Below are 27,253 nucleotides of genomic sequence, written 5' to 3'. Positions count from 1 at the left end.
TAAAGTGCTGTATTGACTTCACTGAATGTAAAATGACAATGTGTAGTGATGTGAAGTCTTATTACACAGCAGGACAAAATATAATGTGTGAGCATGCTAAGTCACTCTGATTATTAGGACCTATTTATTAAAAATGTGGATGCAATTGCGACCTTAATACATAAAAGTATTTACTGTGATTGTTCAAATAAATTAGATAATTGTGCGTTCACAAATGGGCAGTTGTGTCTCTAATTGACCATTTGCAGATGCAGTAAATACATTCACAAATTAAGAAAGCAACTGAATGTGCTTTGTAAAAAAACAAAACAAAACAAAACAAAACAAAACACCCAAGAAAACTCGGCATTAATGCCAGATTGCTTTCTAACTATTTTTCTGTGTAACAAAAATATCATATCTGTAATACTATTAGTGTTTAAGAATTGTCTTGCAAATATTAATTAACAATTAAAAAACATTCTTCCTGCATTCTCTGTGCATTGAAAATTCCCCAGATTTGGAATTTTAAGTGCACGTGCAATTGCAGGCTTGGACCTTTGATTTAAAGGCTTGACCCTTAAATATTAACATGTTCTTACTAACATTAACATTTACTTCTGTGAGTAATCTCAATGATTTCTTTATTCTGCAAACACTGTGGCATGTGAAACACTTGACGCATATGAACAGTCACGCTGAATGAAGCTACTAAGACTATTTGTAAATTATTCATGTGTGTAACTCTTCATAGGATGGGATCTTACATGTGGTAATAAGAGTTATGCTTGCCCTAATTATTTTGTAGAATCAAGCTCCAAACTTGTCTTTAGTTTAACTGTGGGATTTGGTGGGGGTTTTTTGTTTTTGTTTTTGTTTTTATTTTAGGTTTACAATTTTTTTTTTTTTTACATATCTGAAACTTGGCATACAGATCTCAACCAATTTTCTACAGACAACGTCCAGATTTAGCAAAGCACTTACACATATAATACATGCTTATACATATGTAAAGTTAAGCATATTTTTAGATGTTAAGCTGAATTTTGACCTAAATTTATTAGCTCTTGAAAACAGGGGTTCACAGTGGAAATTTTGAACAGCTGAATTAGTGATGGCAATACAGTGATGTCTGCTACCAAAGTAAATGCCCACACTTATAACGATATCTTCAGATGAAAGTGGAATTTTTTTTTTGCCTTTTTCCCCTCTCTTCTTTTTTTGGTAGGAAACTAACATTTCCAATAAGCAGAAGAATATATCGTCTTCTTGTACTTACATTTGAACTTCTTAGATAAGGGGGAATATTATATAGTTGGACAAGATTCTCTGTTTGTTTTTCTATCCTAAAATAGATGAGAATACAGCATTATGTGACTTCTCTTATTCCTTCATCTGTCTCTTTCAGTGGACTATGGGAATCTGCTGCTCGCAGAGGCCCTTCTGGAGCAGTGTTTAAAGGAAAACCTAGCCAAAATAAAGGACTCCATTCCATTAATGGAAAAGAATGAGCCAAAAATGAGTGAAGCCAAAAAGTATTTGACTGGTATTCTAAACAGAGGAAAATTACTAGTAAGTATTCTCAGTAGGTGCAAATTGTTATCATGTTGATGCTACTGTGATATAGTTTTTAGACAGAAATATAAAACATCTGCATCATTTATCTGTGGCCACCTGTTCTGTGCTCCTTAATAATGTCGTTAATGTACCATTCATTATCTCTTTGCGGTATCTTCAGTTGGAAGAATCCCTTTTTAGGAGTACTAAAGTAAATGATGCGGTCATTTACTGATACACATAAAAATGTTTCTGGCAATCATTTGAAACGAGTTGGCTGAAAGTGTAGGAATTTGCTACATTATTGGACACATCATGCTTATGTAACTTGCTTTGAAGGATTGAAAATAACACTAGTCTGAAATCCTGGACTTGTTACAGTCTATTTAAGGGCCTGATTTTGTGAATGTTGCAGAAGGCCCTCATTTTGCATTTATTTCAATGTATTTTTAGGTACTTGGGCAAAGGTTTTCAAAAGTGACTGGTGCTTTCCCTCTTATTAGTTATTTAGGTTTCACTGCCTTGGCACTTGCAACGTCATCATCCTGTTAGTTCTCTGTTAGTCCACAGAACCTTTCTGAGGAAAATGGGGAGACAAGACTTAAATTTCAGTGTTAAAACTGAAGAAGTTAAAAACAAAACAAAGAAACAAAACCCTCAGACCTTCTGGGCCTTGTTTATACATCAGAGACACAATGGAGGTCACAAACCAATTACTGTTCTTTTGCAGGGCACTTAAATTTCCAATAGGCCACATAAACTGACTGTGTATTAGACTTGCCTGTCCTTATTGTTAGTATGTGCGCACTGTAGTGGGGTACAGAGGGGCCCTGCATTCCCTGTGGTCCAGAGCTGCTTGGGGAGTGAGGAGCATAAACAAATTAGCTCCTCTCATTCCCCCATCAGGCATGCATATCCCTGGCCCTGTCTGCCCGGGGGGCTGCAGGAAGCACAGAGTTACTGTGACTCTGGGGCTCCACTCTTCCCTGTGTCCTGCCAGCTGGGGTAAGGAAAGAAGGCTGGAAATGGATTTCAGTTCTTAAATTTGAAAAGAGGAAACTTCATTTGGGACTCATTAGGAATCACTGGTAGTATCGCTGTAGTGGGCATGCCACAGGGCAGGTGGAGCAGTGCCCCGCTAGGAAAAATAGAAACAAATCCTGTGTAAAATCAGTGACACTGTCCCAGTTCTATATGCTGTCCACAACTGCTAGTGCAATAGAATAGCTCTACCAGATCCATGTGAGGGTATCAACTCTGGTGCCCCTATGTTCTAGGTTCCAGAACAGGGCTTCAGAGCAGTTTTTGACACTTTATTACCCACTGATCTCAAACTTAAAAGCATGAACCTAAGACTGGAGTCTTTGCCTGCCAACTGTGTTCCATGCCTAGCTTTTGAGAGTTAACTGCAGGGGAAGCCAGCAGTATTGAGACTAGAAATGTAGTGCTGAAAGGGACCTCGAGAGGTCATGAGGGCCAGCCCCCTGTGCTGAGACGGGACCAAATATACCTAGACCATTCCTAACAGATTTTCTTGATTTTTTTGCTTTATGTCTAGCACAGTTTTCTCTGAGGTAATGTTCTTTTGCTCACCACATATCTCACCACAGAAAAATCTTTATTTTTCCAGCCTAAATATATGACTGAAGCAGTGTTGATCCTTGGGAAGCTCCATTATGTGGAGGGATCCTACAGGGATGCAGTCAGCATGTATGCCAGAGCAAGAATTGATGACCTCTCCATAGAAAATGAACCTTTGTACCATCTGCGCCTGGTGACTGAAGCATTTGTTATCAAAGGTAATAGGCTGTAAATATATCTTAGAAGTAGTTACATATTTAGGCTGGGATTTTCAGAAGCGCTCAGCACTGGCCACTCTCTGCTCCCACTTAAGTCAGAGGGAGTCTTGCCACTCATTTTAGTGCAATGGGTCTCAAACTTTTGTACTGGTGACCCCTTTCACATCGCAAACTTCTGAGTGCGACCCCCCCAATGAATTAAACACACTGTTTAATATATTTAACTCCAATATATATGCTGGAGGCAAGCAGGTTTTGGAGTGGAGGTTTATGGCTCGCGACCTCCTATGTAATGACCTTGCAACCCCCTGAGGGGTCCTGACCCCCAGTTTGAGAATCCTTGTTTTAGTGGCAGCAGAGTTAAGATATGCTGAACACTTTTTTTAAAATTCCACCAGTAATGCCTATCTAGTTTAAAATATACATCTCATAGATATTATAGAATCTTAGTCCATACCTTGTAAACTTGACTGACTTACAAAAAGAAGTTAGGAAATATTAGAGCAGGTAAGGAATGTTGTAGTAATAGTGGCCCTGATTCAGCGATGCAATTAAAGTTTAAATTAAGTGCATGTTTGAGTGCTTTGCTGAATTGGGGGCATATGGTTTTCTTTACAAGGAAGGAAACGACATATACGCACAAACTTTGAGTGACCTACATAAAATAGTTAATACAACCTCGCCAAGTTTTAAAATGCAAACTGACATAATATGTGTTTTCAAGGTGACTACCATATTGTTGCAATGCATGCCACATACTATCAGATCTCCTATATACAAACAGCAGTCTCTCCTTTTTTTCTTTATTTTGTTTTAATTATCCAGATCTGTTTGAGAGACCTTATTGAAAACAGCACCTACCATTAGCAAAGCTGCATGTAATTTTTGAAAGTGAAAAAAACTGTTGACTGATGAAAACAAACAAGCTCTGTAATCTTCTCCTTTAGTTGCTTTCAGTTCTTTTATAAATGTTGCTAAAATATTGCTATCTATCTACTGCTTTCTACTCTTTTCAGCATTTCCGCCAGCTTGTTAGGCTGAATGAGAACTCTGTGATGATCAGATATCCTCAACTGGTATGTAAAAAGAAAAAAACAAACCAACCCAAACCCTGTTTGAATGTGCCGTTAGCACTGATAGTAATTTGGATGTGTGTCATGATCTCACACAGTCATAGCATTCTGCTTTTTGAAAACCTGTTTGTTGTGCTTCTTTGCTGGCTTTGGATTTCTTTTCTGTGGGCATTGGATGAGTCTGCTGTGGTAGTGAGCTTTTACATATTGTAACTGATTTGATTTGTAATTTGCACTTATTCCTTTTGTTGAGAGAAGTGGGGAGGACTGGTGAAAGCTACTGATATGTGTATTAGTGTGTCCAAGAGCAACTGAAGGCCCAATCTAAAGCCCTTTGGACTCCATTAAGTCTTTCCATTTACTTAAATGGGCATTTGATCAGGCCTTGTATTAGCTACATATCTTATTGTAATGTGTGCATATAAACATACCGAAAAGCATTGCTTTTTAGGGCCTGAGCCAGTGAGGTGGTGTACTCCCCATCCCCTGCTGATGCCACAGGAAGGTGAGGTAGGTTTGTGCCTTGCCGGATCAGGTCTCATCTCTTGCTAATGTTCCATGTTTCTAAGTATGAAGGTTCATGATGGTTTTTCCTTTTGGTTTGATGTGTGTGTGAAATTAAAGAAACATGTCACCTGTGCTACGTCATTTCCACTATTCTCATTTTCCCCTCTGATTTATGAGATTAATCTAGAAGCCAGAAGCATATAGGCCTCTCAGAATTCAGTTCTGTTCTTTCATCATACATTTCGGACAGAAAAAAGAATCCTGATCGAGACTTAGCCCAGCTAAATTTGTTGAGAAAACACAGCTTTCCCACTTCCTATTATTATTCTGATGATGAATGATTTGTATTACTAGTATTTTTGTACTTGCTCACAGAGCAATGAAACCCTCTTATATTTATTTAGTAGTATGCATAAAATTATACAACAGTGAGTTTCTGCATGGACTCATTCTGCAGGGCAGAATAAGGAGAATTGTCCTTTATTTAAAAACAAACAAACCTGTAGCTCCAAAATGAAGTATACTGGATATTTTTTCTTCCTTTTGCAAATCTCTGGACATAAATGACCAGATCTTCAGTTGGTTATTAATTGGCTTAATTCCATTAACTTCACTGGAACTACTTCTCAGCTGGTTTAAATTGGATCTGGTCCAAAGTAATTTTCAGTTAGCACTGATCATAGGTCCTTGCTTATTGTGAAAACTGGTTTAGAAAACAATCCAAATCAGTCTGAACCCACAAAGTCTTCCTTTCAGAATAGAACCTACTCTACTTCTTCTTCTTCTTCTTCTTTTCTTTTTTTAAGGTTTGGATGAGGCATTAAATGTACAGTCAGTCACCTTCCCTCTCTACCCAGAACTCGTTACACAGTCAAGAAAACACCCTTTAATAACATTTTAAAGATGACCCTGCAGCACCACTGCTTTTATTGTTCGAAGCCAGTTCTACACCAGCAGAGTTTTTTCACTAAAAGTTTTCTTGACGATCAAAAAACGCTTAAAAGAAAATTGTTATTGCCTGTTCATACTGTCTTCCTCTGTTGGCAGAATGTGTCCACACTTGGGGCAGTAGCATCGACCGTGAGAGCAAAACATTGCGGGTAGCTATCCCACAGTTCAGCTCTCCACCTTCCACTGCTGGATCTTGTGGAAAGGAAGAGTGGATCGCAGAGCATCATGAGTCAGGGCTCAATGTCCCATGATTCATTGCTTTCCATCCCAGGAGTCCAGGTTCTTCCATCTTCAGTTTGCGGCATTTTTCAATGTCCCTTGTTTTCTGCTTACCCCACCAACTGTATCTGAAAGAATGGATCCTGCATCGCAGTCAAAAGCTCTTTTAAGTGTCAGTAACACATTGCGAATTGCTGTGCAGTTAATTGTAAAGTTCTGAATTCAGTGGGATTCACAGTTGTGTGACGTGCTGTCTGACATTGATAGGAGCAACATTTGATTCCTTTTAGCATTCACGGAGCAGCTGCACAAAGTGGATTGTTGCCTTTGGACTCGGGAACCTAGCCCGGAGTGGTGGGATGGTATCATTATGCAGGTCTGGGATGATGAGTAGTGGCTGCAGAACTTTCGGAGGAGAAAAGCCCCCTTTTTGGAACCGTTTGCTGAGCTTGCCTCATCCCTGTGATGCAGGGATGCCCAAATGAGAGCTACCCTTTTGGTGGAGAAGGGCATGGCAATCACAGTGTGGAAGCTGGCAACTCCAAAACGCTACTGGCTGGTGACAAATCAGTTTGGCATCGGAAAGTTGACTGTTGGGGCTGCGTTAACACAAGTGTGCAGGGCCATTAATAGCATCCTGCTACGAAGGACTGTGACTCTTGGTAAAGTATGTGAAATAGCCGATGGCTTTGCAGAAATGGGTTTCACTAACTGTGGAGGGGTGACAGATGGCACGCATGTTCCAATTTTGGCACTGGACTACCTTGTGATGGAGTACTTCTCCATGGTGTTGCAGGCGCTTGTGGACCACTGCAGTCCTTTCACTGACATCAGTGTGGGATGGTCTGAAAAGGTGATGACACATGTATAAGTAGGAACACTAGCCTATACAGAATGCTGCAAGCATGGGCTATCTTTCCAGACCAAAAGATTACAGTAGGGGATGTTGAAATGCACATAGTGATCCTGGAAGACCTGGCATACCCCTTATGAAGCCTTACACAGGAAACTTAGATAGCACTAAGGAGGGTTCAACAATAGGTTGAATAGGTGTGGGATATCCTTGAAATGCACGTTTGGTAGATGAAAGGCGTGCTTGTGATGCCTTTACGGCAGGTTAGACTTTAAAGAGGATAATATTCCCATGGTTGTTGCTGTATGTTGCACGTTACTCAATATTTGTGAAGACATGGGTGAAAAGTTTGCTCGGGTGGACTGCTGAGGCAGAACACCTGGCTGTGGCTTTTGAGCAGCCAGATACCAGGGCTATGAGAGGACACAGTGGGGAGCAATTCAGATCTGGGAAGCTTTGAGGCAACACTTTGAAGATGAGAATCAGTAATGTATGTGTCTATGCTCTGGACTACAATGCTTAATGAAATCGAGTTTTGCTAGGGAGCACTTGTGATTTTTATGGCCTGGGATTCAGTGTAAGCAAATGATTTAACTGCTTGCTTGTTTTTGCTGCCATGTGCTATCACAGTTTGCTGGAAACAAATAGAGTTCTTATCATTCAAAAAACTTTGCTTTTATTGCACAAAAAACTACGCCACACACACGCACACACACAAAATTGCTAGTGAGAGAGGAGGTACCAGGGAGGGCTGACTTTCAGAACTGTGCGCAAGTCCAGCTCTCATTTGAAAAGGTGTCTGTGGGGGTGGAGTGAATGGGAAAGCGAGAAGTCCCAGACAGGGGAAAGCAGTTTGTGGATGGCGTTTGGGAAAGCATGGGAAAGAGTTCTGAATATGCTGAAGAGGAGAGCAGGCATAAGAACGGCCGTACCGGATCAGACCAAAGGTTCATCTAGCCCAGTATCCTGTCTACTGACAGTGGCCAGTGCCAAGTGCCCCAGAGCGAGTAAACCTAACAGGCAATGCTCAAGTGATCTCTCTCCTGCCATCCATCTCCATCCTCTGACAAACAGAGGCTAGGGACACCATTCCTTACCCATCCTGGCTAATAGCCATTTATGGACTTAACCACCATGAATGTATCCAGTTTCCTTTTAAATGCTGTTATAGTCCTAGCCTTCACAACCTCCTCAGACAAGGAGTTCCACAAGTTGACTGTGTGCTGTGTGAAGAAGAACTTCCTTATATTTGTTTTAAGCCTATTAATTTCATTTGGTGACCCCTAGTTCTTGTGTTATTGGAATAAGTAAATAGCTTTTCCTTATCCACTTTCTCCACATCACTCATGATTTTATATACCTCTATCATATCCCCCCTTAGTCGCCTCTTTTCCAAGCTGAAAAGTCCTAGCCTCTTTAATCTTTCCTCATATGGGACCCTCTCCAAACCCCTAATCATTTTAATTGCCATTTTCTGAACCTTTTCTAGTGCCAGTATATCTTTTTTGAGATGAGGAGACCACATGTGTACGCAGTATTTGAGATGTGGGCGTACCATGGATTTATATAAGGGCAATAATATATTCTCAGTCTTATTCTCTATCCCCTTTTTAATGATTCCTAACATCCCGTTTGCTTTTTAGACTGCCTCTGCACACTACGTGGACATCTTCAGAGAACTATCCACGATGACTCCAACATCTTTTTCCTGACTCGTTCTAGCTAAATTAGCCCCCTTCATATTGTATAGTTGGGGTTATTTTTTCCAATGTGCATTACTTGACATTTATCCACATTAAATTTCATTTGCCATTTTGTTGCCCAATCATTTAGTTTTGTGAGATCTTTTTGAAGTTCTTCACAGTCTGCTTTGGTCTTCACTGTCTTGAGCAGTTTAGTACCATCTGCAAACTTTGCCACCTCACTGTTTACCGCTTTCTCCAGATCATTTATGAATAAGTTGAATAGGATTGGTCCGAGGACTAACCCTTGGGGAACACCACTAGTTACCCCTCTCCATTCTAAGAATTTACCATTAATTGCTTCCCTTGTTCCCTGTCTTTTAACTAGTTCTCTTCCATGAAAGGACCTTCCATTTTATCCCATGACAGCTTAATTTACATAAGAGCCTTTAGTGAGGGACCTTGTCAAAGGCTTTCTGGAAATCTAAGTACACTATGTACACTGGATTCCCCTTGTCCACATGTTTGTTGACCCCTTCAAAGAACTCTAATAGATTAGTAAGACACAATTTCCCTTTACAGAAACCATGTTGACTGTTGCTCAACAGTTTGTTTTTCTATGTGTCTGACAATTTTATTCTTAACTATTGTTTCGACTAATTTGCCCGGTACCGGCATTAGACTTACCGGTCTGTAATTTCCGGGATCACCTCTAGAGCCCTTTTTAAATATTGGCGTTACAGCAGCTAGCTTCCAGTTATTGGGTACAGAAGCCGATTTAAAGGACAGGTTACAAACCTTAGTTAATAGTTCTGCAACTTCACGTTTGAGTTCTTTCAGAACTCTTGGGTGAATGCATGCATCTGTTTACTCTGGAGGGTTATGAGGGATTGTAGGATGTCAGTTTGCTTCTCCATAACTTTAATCATCCTCTCCGTTGCATCCCTAGAGTAGGTCTCATTTTCTATTCTGTCCTAGCTTGATTTTCCTCCATTGCCTGCGTTCCCTGTTTTCTGCATCTGAGCATTGCATGACCTCTTGGAACACATCTTCCTTTCTCCGTCTTGGTCACTTTCTTATCAGGTGGAGGTGCTCCGATGGTGTGTAGGGTGTACCTCTAAAGGGCACATCTGCAGAAGCACAAGGAACGATACACAGATGCATGATTGTTAAGTACACGCACAGCACTGAAACAGTATAGTAAAATACAGCTCTACTAACATACCAGTCACTTTCTCACTGACCCTTGACAAGCACACATGCCAGGGAACACTCCAAGCATGGTGAGTTTACTCTGCGGCGGAGGGCATTCTAAACTGGGGGAAAAACAGTATGAAAGGGTCAAGGGACAATATTCTAAATTTTCCTACCCTTTTCCACAGACGATGGGTCATTGTAGCAGATATCTCATTCCTGATAGTAAGCAAGGAAGCAATGGGGCATCTACTACACCCTTGTGGCTTCTATCCCAATCCCTATGCTTCCCGCCTGTGTGCTGTTTTGGTCCCTGCACAAGTGATTGCAGAATGGTGCGGGAAAGTTTCCTTCAATGGAGAAAGGAACAAAGCAGCTCTGCCAAGGAACCTTTGGCAGAGGATTGGCGAGTACGTCCAGGAAAGTTTCCTAGAGATCTCTGGAGGATTGCCATGAAATCTCGGTGTGCATCAACACCCTGTTCTGCCAAAATGCTTAGCTGCACGGGAAAATGCCCAGCACATAGAAACACAGCCAGCCTTCTACATTTCTATGGCCTCAACCCACCTCTGTACTTTGCAAAGCAGAACCACTTACCACGGGTCTCCTCTCCTGCTTCTTGCTTGCCAAAGTGTGACTGCTAAGACTGGCTGGACACCTCCAGAGTGGAGAACAGCTCCTGACTGGACGCACCACCAGGTGACCCTGCTGTGGGCTGTACATCATTGTCTGCCTCCACCTCTTAATCAATGATTTAGTCCTCTGGGTTTGGTCCACTTTCTGCCGGCTCCAGCCCTGCTGAAGTATCCGTGGAGCTCTTGGTGGTGGAGGTGGGGTTGCCGTCGAGGATAGTGTCCAACTCCTTATGAAAACGGCAGGTCTAGGACAGCACTGGGGTGACAGTTTGCCTCCCTTGCCTTCTGGTACGCCTGCCTTAGCTCCTTGATCTTTTTTCTGCACTGCAGCATGTCCTGATCATAGCCTTTTTCTCACAAGCTTTGAGAAATCTGCCAGTAGGCATCAAAATTTCTATGGCTAGAGCGCAGCTGGGAGGACTGCACAGCCTCCTCTCCCCAGATTCTGAGCAGAACCAGCAGTTTCACATTGATCTAAGCAGGAGAGGATTTTCTGCCTTGAGCCACCATTGTCAGCTGGGGAGATGTGATGTGAGCTCTCCATGCTGAGCAAACAAAGTGGAATTTCCAAAATCCCAGGGCTTTCAGGGAGGAGAGGCGGACAGTTGCTTGCCTGTGGAGCAGTGGAGTTGGAACTGCTGACCAGAGCGGTCAGGGTGGGCATTACGGGACACCTTCTGGAGGCCAATTACAGCAATAAAATCAAGCATGGTGTCTACATGGCACTTTGGCAGCAAAAGTTTTGCGTAAAAAGTCCTGTCTCTTTCATTGAAGTGGTTTTATTTTGTCGCTGAAATTGAGGAGTTTTGGCAAAAGTGGCATTGCAGTGTGCACACCTCTGTTTTGTCACCGAAAGCTGCCTTTTCACGAAAAAACTCTGCAGGGTAGACAAGGCCATTATCTGTTACTAGCATTGTTGCATGTAACTTAAGTTGGAACTGACATGATGCATTCTCTGTGCAGTAGTGTTGTAGCTGTGACAGCCCCAGGAAATTAGAGAGAGAAGGTGGGTGAGGTAATATTTTTTTATTGGACTAATTTCTGTTGGTGAGAGAGACAAGCTTTTAAGCTTCACAGAGCTCTTCTTGAAGTTTGGGGAACAGTGTCACAACTAAATACAAGGTGGAAGAGATTGCTTAGGGTAAGTAGTTAACACATATTTCAAGGGACTATGGACAGTAAAGAGGCCCTTTAACACCCCTACAGTCATAAAGAGGAGAGAAAGGTGGAGGTAGGGTAGCAGGGAAACAGCCTTCACCTTGAACGGTCCCTTGAAATATGTTAATTATTTGTACTACACAATATGTTTCACCTTGTATTTAGCTGTGACACTAACTAAGTTTCCCAGGTCTGAAGAAGAGCTCGGAGCCAAGCTTTTGAGTTTACATGTTCACCAAATGAAATTGGTCCAGTAAAAAGTATTACCTCGGCCACCTGGTCTCTGTGACGCTTTCTGGTATTTCTGAGTTGGGGAATTTATTACAAAGTGGGACATTGCAGTGCAGGCTCTAAGGCAATCAAAATTATGATGATGGAAGGAAGAAGGATCAGGCTGAGGGACATTTGGCTTTTTCCATTTGGAACAAACATATAATGTGATGGGGAAAAAGCTGATTTGAAGCGGGACTGGGCTATCTGGCTTTTTTTTTTTCTTCCTGTGTCTGGTGTTCTGAGACCCAGGGTATATCTACACTAAAAACTTAAGTCCGCCTATATTAGGTCTATTTACAGCCACTGCAGTAGTTACTGCAGTGGTGCATATCCACACTGTGCTCCTTGGAGCGCTTCCACTGACCTAAGAAGGGCAGTGTGGGGAGCTGAGAGCCCAGTCTTTCAACTCCACTTCCAGCTCCCTGCTGGGAGCCTGGCGGCCTCCTGGGCCCCAGGCGGGCTGCCCTCCTTCTCCCTCCCCTCCCCAGCTCCTCGTTCCATGCCAGGAGCTGGGAAGGGAAAGGGGGGAAACTATCTGGACTTCTTGCCCTGGCTCTCAGCCGGGAGCGGGGCGCCCGCTGCCCAGCTCTCCAGGGAAGCAGGGCGTAGCTGGGCTCTAGCTGCCTGCCTTTCTTGTCAATCAGAGCCGTGAAATTGAAGGAGAGCTAACGGTTGATGTAAGTAGCAGCGTCCACACAGACACTGAGTTGCCCTAACTACACCAGCATAAGCCCTGTGCCTTTTGTGGAGTGGAATTATTATGTCGGTGTAGTAGGGCGCCTATATTGGCAGGACAAAGCTGTCATTTAGACACTGACCTAATTAGGTCAAGGTAATCTGCCTTATGTCGACCTAACTATGTAGTGTAGGCCAGGCCCCAGTCAAAACAAGCAAGTAAATGTCAGTTTGCAATGTAACTTTACAACAGATGTCTCCTGAGTGTACTAGCTGGAGCGGATCTGCATGGATTCCTGTCTTGTCTTGTGGATAAATGCATTTGTAGGGAAACTTTCAGAGCAGGTTCTCGGCCTTGACTTGTAAAATCTAGGCAGGACTCTCAACATATCTAGATTCCAGTTCCTATTGTGGCCTACACTTAAAGGGAAACTGAAATGCTCTTAAAATGAACAAACCTCAGATAATTTAAAACCCCACATCCCTAATAAGAGTAAACTTTCCAATGATCTCTTTTGTGTTAAAGTGTGTTTAGTTATGAAAATCAGTTGCTTGAGTTAATAGATCACTTTTCCTAGAGTTGCTAACGTTGTATTTCAAAAATAAGGAACTGTATTCTTACCACCCTCGGTCCACCTCTCCTCCCATTATTATTATTATTATTTATTTATTTATTATCATTATCATCATCATCATCATCTCTTATTATTAATAGCTAATAAGCAGTACTCACCTACCTTTGCCAGGGGTCCTCCTTGCTGCTTTTTGCAGCACTCAGCAACTCCCTATCTTGTTGTACAGAGATAAAAAAATAAGGGACATTGCTTCTAGTAAGTGTCACTGACTCTTGAAGCATTGTGAACAGTGCAGCTCCCTGCACTGTGCCGCTGTTAATGATGACAGTGATACTTAGCATGAATATAGCTTTTTGATCTGACATCTTCAAGTGCTTTACAAAGGAACATAAGTATCATTAGACTCGTTTTATAGATAGGGAAACCAAGGCACAGGGAGTCTAAGAGACTTGCCCAAGGCGATAGGGAATCAGTGGCAGAGTCAAGAATAGACCCTCTATCCCCTGCCTCCCAGTCCCTTGCTGTTGTCAGAGCCATAATAAACTGCTGCAGGAGAATGACAGAACCCTGGTTCCTGGACCAGAATAAGACATAAACAAAGCTTTCAGTTTGCCTTTAATACTTAGTTGTGGGAGTTCCTCACCTGTGGTCAAAATGCACTAGATGCAGGTCCGGGGATGGGATGTAAAGGCATCTTACTTTTCTCCTGTGTGCTTCCCTGTTTCTGGGGCTGCACTGTATTGCCATTCCCTCTGTTCTGCGTTAGAACAGCATGCAGGCTGCTCTAACTCCGGCAGGACTGCCATAGCCATTAATGGATGAACATGCAGGGAAAGATCAACATAGTACATGGACATCCTGCCATCTTCTTTACTCTGCTGCAACTATAAGGACCTGTTGCATAATCACGCCTATGAGCCTCGCTGCCACTGCTGAATCACCATTAGGCTTGGGCTTGCTAAACCACTTTTAGGGCCAGATTATGTTGGTTGCATGATGCAAAGCATCCATGCTGAAGGGCTTGGCCCAGAGATCTGTATGTGTGATCAATTATGATGTGAGATTGCAAAAAGTTTATAAAAATATTTTTATAGTAAAAAAAAAAAGTTAATTTAATCATTAGACATTTGAAAGCTGTAATTAGAGGCCTTTGAGGAGAAATATAGGGTCACAACCTTAACTCAGTTGGACTAGAAGTGGTGTTTGTTTTAAAGGAACGGTGTTAGAGTAGCTGACATATTATGGACCCCGTTAAAATGTCCTGCTTAGATATGGGCTGAAGCAAAGTTCATAGGTATAGGTTGTCCCTACAAGGGACCAAATCTGGACAATCTGGAGTCTAAATCAGCAATTCCCAAACTTTATAGGTTCATGTACCAACCACCTTCTTACAAAATGGATGTTTGAAGTACCATCTGCAAATTTCTCCTTTCTGTGTACATTTTAGGCCTTAACAGACTTTACTTAAGTGTTTATGGACTTCTAATAAAATAAGTTTTGAATCTGGCTGGTGGATGTCCACCTGGGGTAACTAAAAGAATGAGGAGTATGGTTGGGGGAGAATTACAGGACATGAGAATTACAACTAGTTGGGAATTTTTCAGTGAAATGGTTTTTCATCAGGAAAGTCTAAACTTTTCACGGGAGGGTTCCAGTTCTGACAGAACTTTTGTTGGAAGAGGTTTCCAGGTTTGGAGTAGAACTTCTGCTCAAACCTACAGTAAGAGAGAAAGAGACACCTCCCAGAATAGCTTAGAGGATGGGGTGCTCACCTGGGATATAGGAGACTCAGGTCTTGAGTCTGAATTAGGCAGAGCAGGGATTTGAACCTGCATTTCCTACTACCCAGATGAGTGCCCCAACCCCTAGGCTGTTGACAGGTGGGTGGGAATCTCTTTGGCTTTTCACAAAAAACTTAAAAATGTCTCACTTTCATCCTGATGTCAGAAATTCTTGTTTCAAGCACAAAAAGTTTTGTGAGACTGCAAAACAGTTCCCCATCAACCCTAGTGTAGTTCATGGGTTTCAGGTGGTGAGTATGTGTAAATGAGAAGGGGCACTCTGGGTGGATGGTAGACAGGTGTGATAAATGAAGCAGGGAGAGGGGAGGATAGCTTTCTTTTATGGGCACCCAGACAGACAGTTAGCTGTAAGTCTCTCTTGGTGGATGTTCTAGAATCATAGACTATCAGGGTTGGAAGGGATCTCAGGAGGTCATCTAGTCCAACCCCTTGCTCAAAGCAGGGCCAATTCTCAGACAGATTTTTACCCCAGTTCCCTAACGGCCCTCTCAAGGATTGAGCTCACCACCTTGGGTTTAGTAGGCCAATGCTCAAGCCACTAAGCTATCCCTCCCCATCTCTGCTTGCTTTACCTGTAAAGGGTTAAAAAAGTCCGCCAGGTAAATGAAAGGGAGTGGGGCACCTGAACAAAAAGAACCAATAAGTTGGCTAGAACTTTTTAAAATGGGGGAAAAAATTGCCCCTTGTTTCTGTTGTGGTTCTCTAGGGAAGAGGGGAACAGGGAGCAGTTATGCTATGAGAAGCTTTAAGCCAGGTAGGATCATGATAATCAGATCATACCTAGAACTACTTATTTGGAACCCCCAAATGTTTAAGTAGATCAGGAAGGTCTAGGAAGACGTGATTAGGGTTATTTCTTTTATTTTTTATTGGCTTGTGCTAACCCCAAATGCTTTTTTGTTTTGCTTGTAACCTTTAAGCTGGACCTCAAGAAGGTTATTCTTGATGTTTAAATTTTGTAAGTGGTTTTAAATCTAGCAAAAGCCTAAGTTCCAGATGTATTTTCTTTCTTTTTGTTTTTAATAACGTTTACCTTTTTTAAGAACAGGATTGGATTTTTGATGTCCTAAGAGGTTTGTGCATGTTGTCTAATTTGCTGGTGGCAACAGCAATTTCCTTTGTTTTCTTTCTCAGCTCTTCCCCGGAGAGGAGGCAGTGAAAGGGCTCGAGGGTACTCCACAGAAAGGAATTCCTGGGTTCCAAAAAGGGGTTTTGCATTTGGGTGGTGGCAGCGTTTACTAAGCCAAGGTCAGAAAAAAGCTGTAACCTTGGGAGTGTAATACAAGCCTGGAGTGGCCAGTATTAATTTTTAAAAATCCTTGCAGACCCCCGCCTTCTGCACTCGACGTGCCAGAGTGGGGAATCAGCCTTGACAAGGTGGGTTGCCTTGAGGAGGAAAAGTAGTAGTAGTTGGTGATCTCTCGAAGTTCGAGGATGATAGTCTTCTAGGAAATGATAGCAGTTATTGCTGGTGGATCCGCAGGTGGCTGATAAGACCAATTTGAGAGCCACAGATCTTATCACAGTTGGGACAGATGTTTTCCAGTGGAAGGGGCGGATGTGGATTGTTGAGTCAGTCTGCATCATGTTTTTTCCTCGTTTTCCGTTTCTCTGTTTCCCGTTGTCTTCGTTAGGTCTCAGAATGCTGGGATCCTTGCCACATGGTCCTTCTCCATTTTAGTTGGTTGAGGGCTTGGGTTTCCCGTAAGTTTATGTCGATGTTACACATCTTCATGTTGACGTTGAGTTTGTCTTTGAAGTGCTTTCTTTTCCCTCCCCTCATTCGTTAGCCTTGACTCAGTTATGAGAACATGACCTGCTTTGGGAGTCGATTGTCTGGCATGTGAAGAACTTGACCAGCCCAGCGGATTTGGTGGCAGATGATTATAGCTTTGGTGTTGGAGGTCTTGGCTTGGTACAGAAAGCTGATGTTGGTCCATCGATCATCCCACTTAATTCATAAGATCTTGGGGAGGCATAGTTGATGGTATCGTTCAACAGCCTAGAGGTGTCTACTGAACATGACCCAGGTTTCAGTACCGTATAGGAGAGTGAGGATAACGATGGCCTATACACAAGAACCTTGGTTTGGTTCTTGATGTCACAATCTTCTAAGATATATTTTCTCAAGTGTCTGAAAGCTGCACTGGCACATTGGAGGTGGTGTTGAATCTCCTCGTCAATGTTGGCTTTCTGTGACAGATAACTATCAAGGTTGGGGAAGTGGTCAATGTTCTCCAGGGTCTCTTAGTTGATCTTGATTGTGGGAACAGGATCCTGATGGTTCAGAGCCTGCTGGTGGAGATCTTCAGTTTCTTTTTCGAGTGCTTGCTCATGTCCATTCTGTTGTAGGTGCTGGAAATTTTTTCCTCGGTGGTATCCATAGTGGACTGGCTCTGGCGCCCATTGGAGTGGCGCACATATGCATCGGTATAAGGGGCGCTGCCAGCCTCCTCCCTCCTCAGTTCCTTCTTACTGCTAGTGTTGGGGCTGGAATGTTCCTGTTGCTCTAGCAAGTGGTTCTCATTCAGTGGTTCTTTGAACTTTTTCTTCTGTAAATATTTGTATTTAGTGGTAGTTTACTAAAAAGTATTAGGAACTGTTTATTCTAGTTTTAAATAGTCCGAGTGATTGCTGTAAGAAGTCCATGCCAATCAGCGATCCATGTCTTTACTGTTTGGAGTGTCTAGGTGAGTCCCACATTGGCGAGAAGTGTCACATTTTCAAGGGATTCAAGCCCTGGACCAAGAAGGAGTGAGAAGTTAGGCTTTGCATGCTTCTCATGGAGTCAGCACTTGCACCAGCGTTGGAGCTGGCACATTGGGACTCGGTACTGAGTACTTCAACACGACAAAAAGTGTAACCCCGGCCCCGAATACCTCCTGGTGCTGATCCATGCAATCGGTGCTGGCCAAAAGACACAGAAAGCATGCTGGAAGAGGGCACTCCCTGGGGACCCATAAGGGCAAGGATAAGAGAGAAGATGGGCCTAGATCAGCTGTGACTGTCTCGTCGTCACCGGAGCACAGCCAGGCGGCAACCTCGCCTGTTGGGCCTAGTCCATTCCATGACCTGTCTCCTACTTCAGGGAGTGGTAAAAGCACACGGTACCACCCAGTTCCGTTCACCCCGAAAGCCTTTCAAGTGGCAAAAGACATCTTCTCCCTCCTGGTTCTGCCTACTACTTGGGAAGAGAGGCCCAAGGACCCCTCCCTCCCAACCATTTCTAGGGGAAAACCTTCATGGCACCTCTGCAAAAGTCACCCCCGCTGCATTGTTGCTGATCACTGGAGCCCTATTGCTGGTCACTGGAGCGTCACAGAGAATTCCCACGCTCCTGGTCCTGGTCACTGGAGTCTGCAAACTGTCCTCTAAGTGGATGGCATTATTCTCTGGATTATTACCGGGCCCATGGGCAGCACCGTCGGTTGATGGAAACACGGCATGGCTCAGCAGGTGCCCTGTACCGCTCCCCGAATGGCAGACATGAGATCTCCAAATATAATGGGGAAGCTTACCCTATGGTGGTGCCGACGTGGTCACTAGAGGAAGATCATTCCTCCTTGGGCTCTGAGAGTGAGGAATTGATGGCCCCCAGGGACCAACCAACACCTGCACAATCATCAGGTTTTCTCCAGGGCCAATCTATAAGTATGTGGCCACAGGGTCAGTGGCTGGGGCCCTGGCAAATTTATGACCCATGGGCATGTCCCCAAGTCGAGGTACCTCAGGCCCAGTGCTCAGTCTTAGGGGCATCGGAAAGACTTTCACCCTCATTGTCTTGCCTGCCCCTGGCTCGGATGTCGATCCGTCCAAGAGGCCCAGAAGCCACTTCTTCCAGTGCATGGGTTCCCCAGGCAGGAGACGTGGAACCTATCCCTCATCCTGGGCTGGCCGCCTCCTCCTCATCACCTGATGACACAGTAGCAAGCCCTTCACAGGCTTTGCCTCAGGATGACTTAAAGACCACCAGGAGCTGCTTAAACGGGTGGCGGTGAACCTGGGATTGCAGGTGGAGATGTCTGGACCGGTGGACTTCCTATTTGACATGTTGGCCGCAGCCTCCCCAGCAAGGGTGGCCCTGCCCATACACAACGAGACGGTCAAAATTGTAAAAGCCCCGTGGCAGACCCCTTCATCCCTGCCCCCTATTTCTAAGAGGGCAGAGCGCAAATATTACGTTCCTGTAAAAGGGTTTGTGTACTTCAAGTTCCCTCCCCCGGGTCACTAGTAGTCGCAGATGCCAACAAGCGCAACAGGCAGGGGCAAACCAGCTCGATCCCTAAGAGTAAAGATGCAAAATGACTTGACTTGATCTGTATGGCAGGAAAATTTACTCTACAGCCAGCCTACAGCTTTACATCGCAAATCATCAGGCCCTGCTCAGCAGGTATCACTTTAATGTATGTAAATCCATGGCCAAGTTTGCTGACTCACTCCTGCAGGATGCTAAGCAGGAGTTCAATGCCGTACTAGATGAGGGTAGGGTAATTACAAGGGCCTACCTCCAGGCTGCCTCAGATGTGGCAGGTTCTGCAGCCAGGGCAATGGCATCGGCGGTGTCAGTGAGGTGGGCATCGTGGTTGCAGTCGTCTGGCTTGTTGGTGGAAGGCCAACAGTTCATCCAGGACCTTCCGTTCGACAGCTTGGCCCTGTTTGCTGAACAAACGGACAGCAGATTACATGGCCTGAAAGACCCCAGGGCCACTCTTCCCTCGCTGTGTCTGTACACCCCAGCCCATGCTAGGAAGAGAGTTAAGCCTCAGCAAATGCAGAGTTTCACAAGCCAGGTCAGAGCGGAACTCTCCCATAGGAAGAACCAGGGATATAGGCGTTGCCAAGGCCAACCACCAGCAGTGCAGGCTCATTCAGGCTCGAGCTGTGCCCCTCTTAATAACAGGCAATCATTTTGAGGGGACGCTTGAGGGCTCATCTCCCAGCCTGCAATCAGGGTCTGTCTCACCTTTTATTTTCCTACCTCCCCATTTGGACCGCCATAACTATAGACTGTTGGGTCTTCAGTATGGTGGCAGTGGGGTATACCTTCCAATTTCTCTATCCCTCCTCAGCGACCCTTCTCATGAGCAATTGCTTACCCAGGAGGTGCAAACTCTCCTGCAGCTGGGGGACATAGAGGAAGTTCCTGCGGAACAAAGAAGGAAAGGATTTTACTCCCGGTATTTTCTCATTTCAAAGGCCAAAGGGGTTCTATGCCCATTCCTAGACCTGCGAGACCTCAACAAATACCTCAAGAAGTTGACGTTCTGCACAGTCTCCCTGGCCTCCATCATTCCCTCCTTGGTTCCTGGAGACTAGTATGCTGCCCTGGATCTGAAGGACGCTTACTTTCATAATTAGGTATTTCCCAGCCACAGAAGATTTCTACAATGTGGCTGCTCAGATATACTACCAATTCACGGTGCTCCTGTTTGGCCTAGCAACTGTTCCAAGAATGCTTATGATGTGCGTGGCAGTAGTAATAGCCTGCCTCAGGCATCAGGGAATCCAGATCTTTCCTTGCCTCGACAACTGGCTCCCAAAAGGGCTGCTCTAAAGGACAGGTGCAGTGCAGTGTCAAGGTGTTGCAAGCCACTTGTCAAGCTCTGGGCCTGTTGATAAATGAACAAAAATCGACATTGGTCCCTGTTCAGAGGATAGAGTTCATAGGAGCTGTCTTCAACTCCACCCAAGCCAGAGCATTTTTACCATAAGCCAGGTTCAGGGCAATGTCAGATCTGATGGCCCAAATCATTGCACACCCACTTACCACAGACTCAGACTCTTAGGTCACATGGCTGCGTGTACCTATGTCGTCCAGCACACAAGACTGTGGGTGAGTTCTCTTCAGACGTAGCTATTGTTGGTCTGTTCCCCAAACAGGCTCCTCACAATCCCTCCTTGGATACTCACCTCCCTCCAATGGTGGTCCAACCCAGATTCAGTGACGGAAGGTGTTCCGTTGCGACTTCACGGCCCACAGTATCTCTGGTGTCGTCCACGTCCGACCTCAGCTGGTGTGGTCAGGCACTCTGATGTATGCCTTCCCACCAGTCCCACTGATCAACAGGGTCCTTTTCAAGATCAAGAAGGGCAAAGTGCGAGTCATTATGATCTCGCCGGCTTGGCCTTGCCAGCATTGGTTCGGAACGCTCATAGACTTGGCAGTAGCAGCTCCGTGGGCTTTTCCCAACCACCTGGACATGCTCTCTCAGGATCACGAGTGGCTGCTGCACTCGAACCTTGCTTCTCTCCACCTTACAGTGTGGATGCTGGGTGGCTGAACTCTGAGGAGCAGGCCTGCTTCAGTCAGGTCCAACAGGTTCTTTTGGAAAGCAGAAAATACTCCACTATGGCTACCTACCTCTCAAAGTGGAAGCGCTTCTCTTGCTGGGCATCGGAGTGGAATATCTCTCGAACAGTGCATCTCTGCAGTCCATCCTGGATTGCCTCCGGCATTTAAAGCACTGGGCCTTGCCTTTTGATCAATCAAGGTGCACTTGGTGGCCATAGCAGTCTTCCACCCTCACGTCCAGGGTAGGTTGGTATTCTCACATGAAATGACTATCAGGTTCCTGAAGGGCCTCAAGAGGCTGTTTCCTCTGGTCTGGGATCTGGTTCCCCAGTGGGATCTCAAGCCTGGTCCTCTCCAGGCTCACTGGTCCTCCTTTCAAGCTTCTAGCCTCTTGTTCTCTCTCACACCTGTCATGAAAGGTCGCATTCATTGTAGCTATTACCTCAGCGAGGTGAGTCTCTGAGATTAAAGGTTTTATATTGAAGCTCCCATGCACTGTGTTTTACAAGGATAAAGTCCAACTGTGTCCCTATCCTGCCTTCCTGCCAAAGGTGGTGTCTCACTTCCATGTCAACCAGGACATCTTCCTCCCATATTTCTGTCTGAAGCCCCACGTGTCCAACGAGGAAAGGCGTCTATTCACCCTAGACATCAAGCATGCCCTGACTTTCTACCTTGAGTGTACAGATCAACTCAGTTTTTTATTGCAGAGGCTGACAGAATGAAGGACTTCCCAGTGTCGGCTCACAGGATTTTGTCCTAGATCATGATCTGCGTCCATACCTGTTATGAATTGGCATGGGTGGTGCCTCCACCAAGAGTAACTATGCGCTCCATGAGGGCTCAGGCATTGTTGGCTGCTTTTCTGGTCCATGACCCCATCCAGGATATCTGTGGGGCCATGATGTGGTCGTCGGTACACATCTTCATTACATATTATGCCATCACCCAGCAAGCCCGGGATGATGCTGGATTTGGCAGAGCTGTGTTGCAGTCGACACGTCCATGAACTCCCACCCACCTCTGAAGGTACTGCTTGGGAGTCATCTACAATGGAATGGACTTGAGTAAGCACTCGAAGAAGAAAAAAACAGTTACTCACCTTTCGTAACTGTTGTTCATCAAGATTTGATGCTTATGTCCATTCCATGACCCACCCTCCTTCTCCTCTGTGCAAGACTCCTGACAGCATCACTCTCATGATCGTGGGAACACTCAAGTCGCTTCACCACATCAAGGCTGCTGTCCACAGAGGCAGGAAGGATTTACTGTGGTGTAATTAAAGCATGAATGGAAGGTTGGATTTTCCTTGCCATGTAATTCAGTGGGTGCTTGATTTCCTACTTAAACTGGTTTTATACTGTTGCCTTCAACTGAGTTAGGTCAGTGTAACAGAATAGATCTTCCGGCCTTATGTTTGTAACATTGTAGGGAAAGGAAGATAGTTACAACTTGACTCTGAAGAATTTCTGGTTCTTGCTATTCTGGAGAAGATCAAGCGTAGAGGTTCATAGTCTGGTGTGTTGTCCACTGAGGTCCTAAGTCTTGTATTTATAAGAGGGTGGGAAGAGGAATTTGTGATCCAGTTGCTCTTTGTTCTCTGTGACTGTTACGATCTAGTGAAAGTCTGTTTCAGCCAAATATTTGAGAAGTTTCTCAAACCAGTCTATCTGTGTCCCCTAAAAGGCTGTCAGTAGAACTATTAAAAAATATTAGTTGAAAGTTTAAAATTTCAACAAAAAAGCCTTTTTTGCATCAGTATTTTGAAAAATACATTTTTTAACCAGCTGAAATTTTCAAATTTTGAAATTCTGATTAAATTTTCCATCAAGTTTTCTATGAAGGGAGAGAAGGGGGGGGATGAGTGTGGATTTTGCAGAACTGTTTGCAAAAATCCCCCCACCCCCTTTTTTTAAACTAGTCCAAATGAGGGTATGTTGTTATGGAAGGCTGACAGGATACTGTTATGACTTAAGCACTCAGATTTCCTCCCTCCTACTCCTGCATCAAAGCTGCCTAAAAAAAATGTGGGGAGAAGGTCTGTCTTGTCAGATCCATTGCATCTTGTTTGAATACATGCAAATGTTTAATTTCCTAAGATCAGCACTAAATTCTTATTAAGAAAATACTAACAACCTGTGATTGACATGACTGAGTTCCTTGTGCTGTATGTAAGTATAGTTTAGATTTTTATAATGCTCACAAGAAGTGTTTTGGTATTATCTAAACTAGTTACCCTGAAATTGAGTCATGGGAATTATGTAGGGCACAGGGCTAAGAGGAGAACAGCATAAGATTTGCGTTAAAAGGAAAGATGGAATGGAAAACCATAAGCACTCCGTTTAGTATCAAAAGAAATAAAAAACCTTAGTCACAGATCTATTTTTGTTTATCCTTCCATTTAGTTTGAACTGAATTAGCTCATGATCACTTGAACCAAGGTTGTCGCCTACAACCATTTCTTCTATGAGGTCCTCCCTACTTACCAAAACCAAATCTAAGATGGCATCCCCTCTTGTTGATTCAGCAACTACTTGGTGAAGGAATCCATCAGCTATCGCATCCAGGAAAATCTGAGCCCTATTATTGTTACTAGCTCTTGTCCTCCAGTCTATATCTGTATCTATACAAAATTCCCATTAGTATTTACTTCATTAAAAAATTAAAGAGGTCTCTATCCATATCCAAATCAGATCCTGGTGTTCTGTAGTATACCCCAAGCACTATCCCAGTGGAGGCTCTAGTAGCTTTCTTCTCCAATGTGATTTTTGCCCAGACAGACTCGTGTTATCCATTCCATCACTTCTTATGTCTTTACAGTCTACCTCATCATTGATATACAATGCTACTCCACCACATTTGCCTTTATTTCCGTCTTTCCTAAACAACACATAGCCTTCAATACCTGTACTCCAGTCATGACTACTATTCCACCATGTTTCTGTTATCCCTCTAATATCTGGTTTCACTTCCTGCACCCGTAACTCTAGTTCCTCCATTATGTTATCTAAGCTCCTCACGTTGGTGTACAAACATCTTAATTTTTGCTGTTTGGCTTCGCTCACATTCTTTACCCGATTAGGCACAGACATTCTATTGCCAGTATCACCTATTAGACTGGTATCTGCACTACCCTTCCTCCTTATGTCCATTCTCCTACCCATGGTTATATCCTTTCTTACTTCGTTTTCTTCCCTCTCTGTGTTAAAATTGTGTGTGGAGATTACTTGGACATCTCCCAACTATCCCCCCAAATTCCTAATTTAAAGCTCTCTTAATCAGTTCTTCCAGCCTCCATCCTAGTTAAAGTGGCAATGCTTATTAAGTGTGGATGAGCTCCTAGATTCAACACCTCTTCCCATTCAGCTGAGGTCTGAAGGGTCACAGTTTGCATCTACTGAACCTCCCCCGCTTCCAACAACACCCCCACAATGACCACCAGCAAAACCTGGGGAGACTAGATTTGACATGACTGACCTTTCTCAGTTTTTAAAAAAAATAGGAAAAACTCCATCTTTTAAGCCTTCTTTTATACACTATAAAGAGCAAAAAATGTTTACAAGGCCAATTCTTCTACAGTCCTTTTGCAGGTCACCTTTAACAGTCATTTAGCCAACCCTTGCATTCCCTGGGCACTCAAAACTTGCTCTGTCCCTGCCCCATGTGCTCCTTTTGTGTGGGTTTATTCTTCTTATTTAATTGGGTATGTTCGTTTATACTAAGAATGACTTTCTCTCCTGTGTTTCTATTGAGGGTTAACAGCACATAGCAATGTCATCAAAGTGCAGAAAGATGTGAGGCAAAGAAGACTCTTTCTTAGTAGTGTAGTGTGCTTTGAGCTTCCTTGCAATGTGTGAAGTTGAAGTCTTGCTGGCTACTGGAATTGTAATCTCAGGTATAGTTTCCCAACCAAACAGGGGGTTGTGGTTTGATCCAGGGTGGCAATTCCTATGTTAGTGAATAGTCAAAGGAAGCAATATACATACAAGCATGTATTTCAGTGTAATCACGTACACTATCTTTGCTGTCTTGTCTGAGCCAAAAGTCTGCACTTTGCATATTTTCATTAAAATAATAAATGTAGAAGTATATAGAAAAGCATAATTGATGCAAATTTCACACTATAGTAAACAATGGACCATCTGTCCCAAGTTCAGGACTCTCTTGACAAATTTATAAACCACAAATTAAATGGGCCCCAGCAATTCCCCAAACACAGTGCTACACCAGCAGTGCTACATGAACACCGGTTTGATAATCCCTGCTAAAAAAATCACCACTGATCCTGACCTCTCTCCAGTCACTCTTCAACCTCTCTCAACCCCCTGTAGGCCAATGAGAAGACATAGTCCTTGTGGTATGTTTGGTAGGTTAATTGTTGTTGTGATCCAGAAGGAAGCAAGTTCCAAAGGCTTTTGGCTCTGAGGGCGAACCACCCCTTCCCATTTCTGGTGTGGCTAGGTGACTGCATGCTGGTGGACTCTACCTGTGGTGTCTTCTTGACTTTTCAACTATGGCAGTATGTCACAGAAAGATTCCTTATAGTCTCAGGCCATTTAGGAGTTTATAGATTAAAATCAGCACCTTAAAATCTACCCAGAAACCTATAATCAGCCAGGGCAGGTCCTAGACCACTGGTTTAATATGTCCATGAAAAGAAACTTCATTTAATAAGCAGGCTGCTGAATTGTGCACATCATTGTCCAGATGGAATGAATACGTAGCCCCATAGAGAGTGTACAGGCAAGTCACATCTTAGGCGCATTTAACATGCACGAATTCAGCTTTGTGCAGTCGGCAAAAATAGGGGAAAAAAAGAAAAATAACAATATAAAAACTGCATCTGTAGTGCGGGCGATTCCGCCCACCATTCAGCTCAATGAGTGTTTCACTATATGTGGTATTCGCTTTACGCAGTAGGCGCGGAACGGAACCCCCACATAAGATGAGACTTGCCTGTATTGCAGTATCTAATCTAGTGTTGACAAAGGCATGGATGATAATTACATCCTGAAGAAATGGTTGCAGTCTATTGCCCATGCAGGGAGTTGATAAAAAGCTGACTTAGCCGTTGCTGTCACCTGCTCCTCTGACAACAATTGGGAGTCTGAGCAGATAAGAATGTCCATTACAAGGTTCAAGAAGAGCAATAACAGTGAAAGTAACTAATCAAACCTGTTAGAAAAAGGGTGGCCAAGTGGGTCAAGCATGCAAGACTGAGAGCCAGTGGTCCTGATTAACTCTGCAACCTCGGGAAAGTCACTTAATCTCTTAGCTACATCTCTCCTTTTAGGAGAAATAACAACTTCAGGGGGTTGTTTGAAGCTTTAAACTCCACTAACCTCCTCACCTTTGAGACCATCAAATTAAAAAGTACTGTAGGATTATAAAAGACTGTTGGTCCAGAAATAACAACAGATGAAACTCTTATGAACTCCTCCGGAAAAATAATCTTATGCTTTCAAAATGTTCCAGTAAGCTTTATGAATGACCCAAATAACCAGTGCTTTGGGAGTGTTGTGGTGGAGAACCTCTGCTTGAATAAGCTGCTTCTTTGTTTGCAGAAGAAGCATGCTAAATATGAATGGATGTTGCAGTGAATGTTCATAAGCTATGGACACCAAATGTGTCTCTTTTTCCATTCTGTTCCATTTAGTGCCAAAAGCACTGTATTCAGCTGCTTGGAAAAGGAGTGTCAAGACTGATGACAAACATTGCTTAGAGCAGGGGTCAGCAACCTTTCAGAAGTGGTGTGCCAAGTCTTCGTTTATTTGCTGTAAGGTTTTACATGCCAGTAATACATTTTACATTTACAGGGGCTGGTGGATGGAACCCCAGGCTGGCAGCGGGCTTAGGGGGGCAGGCAGCTGGGACCCCAGGCTAGCAGCGGGCTGAGCTGCTCAGCCCGCTGCCGGTCTGGGGTCCTAGCCACTGGCCTCACTCAGCCCGCTGCCGGCCCGGCGTTCCGTCCATCCAGGCTGGCAGTGGGCTCAGTGGGGCCGGCAGCCGGGACCCCAGGCCGGCAGCAG

The 27,253-nt window shown here is 43.9% G+C and overlaps 1 protein-coding gene across 6 annotated transcripts in view; it reads left to right on the top strand.

The window, feature by feature from the left end:
* TTC7A (tetratricopeptide repeat domain 7A) overlaps window positions 1-27,253 on the top strand; it is a 307,984-nt gene that overhangs the window by 20,254 nt on the left and 260,477 nt on the right. For 4 of the 6 annotated variants that reach the window (XM_050951817.1, XM_050951815.1, XM_050951813.1 and 1 more), the window contains 2 exons: window positions 1,388-1,551; window positions 3,167-3,335. In XM_050951817.1, coding sequence (XP_050807774.1) covers window positions 1,477-1,551; window positions 3,167-3,335 — 244 coding nt within the window. In that variant the 5' untranslated portion in view covers window positions 1,388-1,476. Of the gene's footprint in view, window positions 1-1,387; window positions 1,552-3,166; window positions 3,336-4,351; window positions 4,412-4,897; window positions 4,919-27,253 lie in introns of those variants that run through there. The other 2 variants (XM_050951818.1, XM_050951819.1) reach the window with 2 other exon arrangements.

This window comes from Gopherus flavomarginatus, chromosome 4 (assembly GCF_025201925.1).
Source record: "Gopherus flavomarginatus isolate rGopFla2 chromosome 4, rGopFla2.mat.asm, whole genome shotgun sequence".
NCBI lineage: Eukaryota > Metazoa > Chordata > Testudines > Testudinidae > Gopherus > Gopherus flavomarginatus.
Note: the sequence above shows the minus strand (reverse complement) of the source record. Positions and strands in the feature narration are given on the sequence as shown.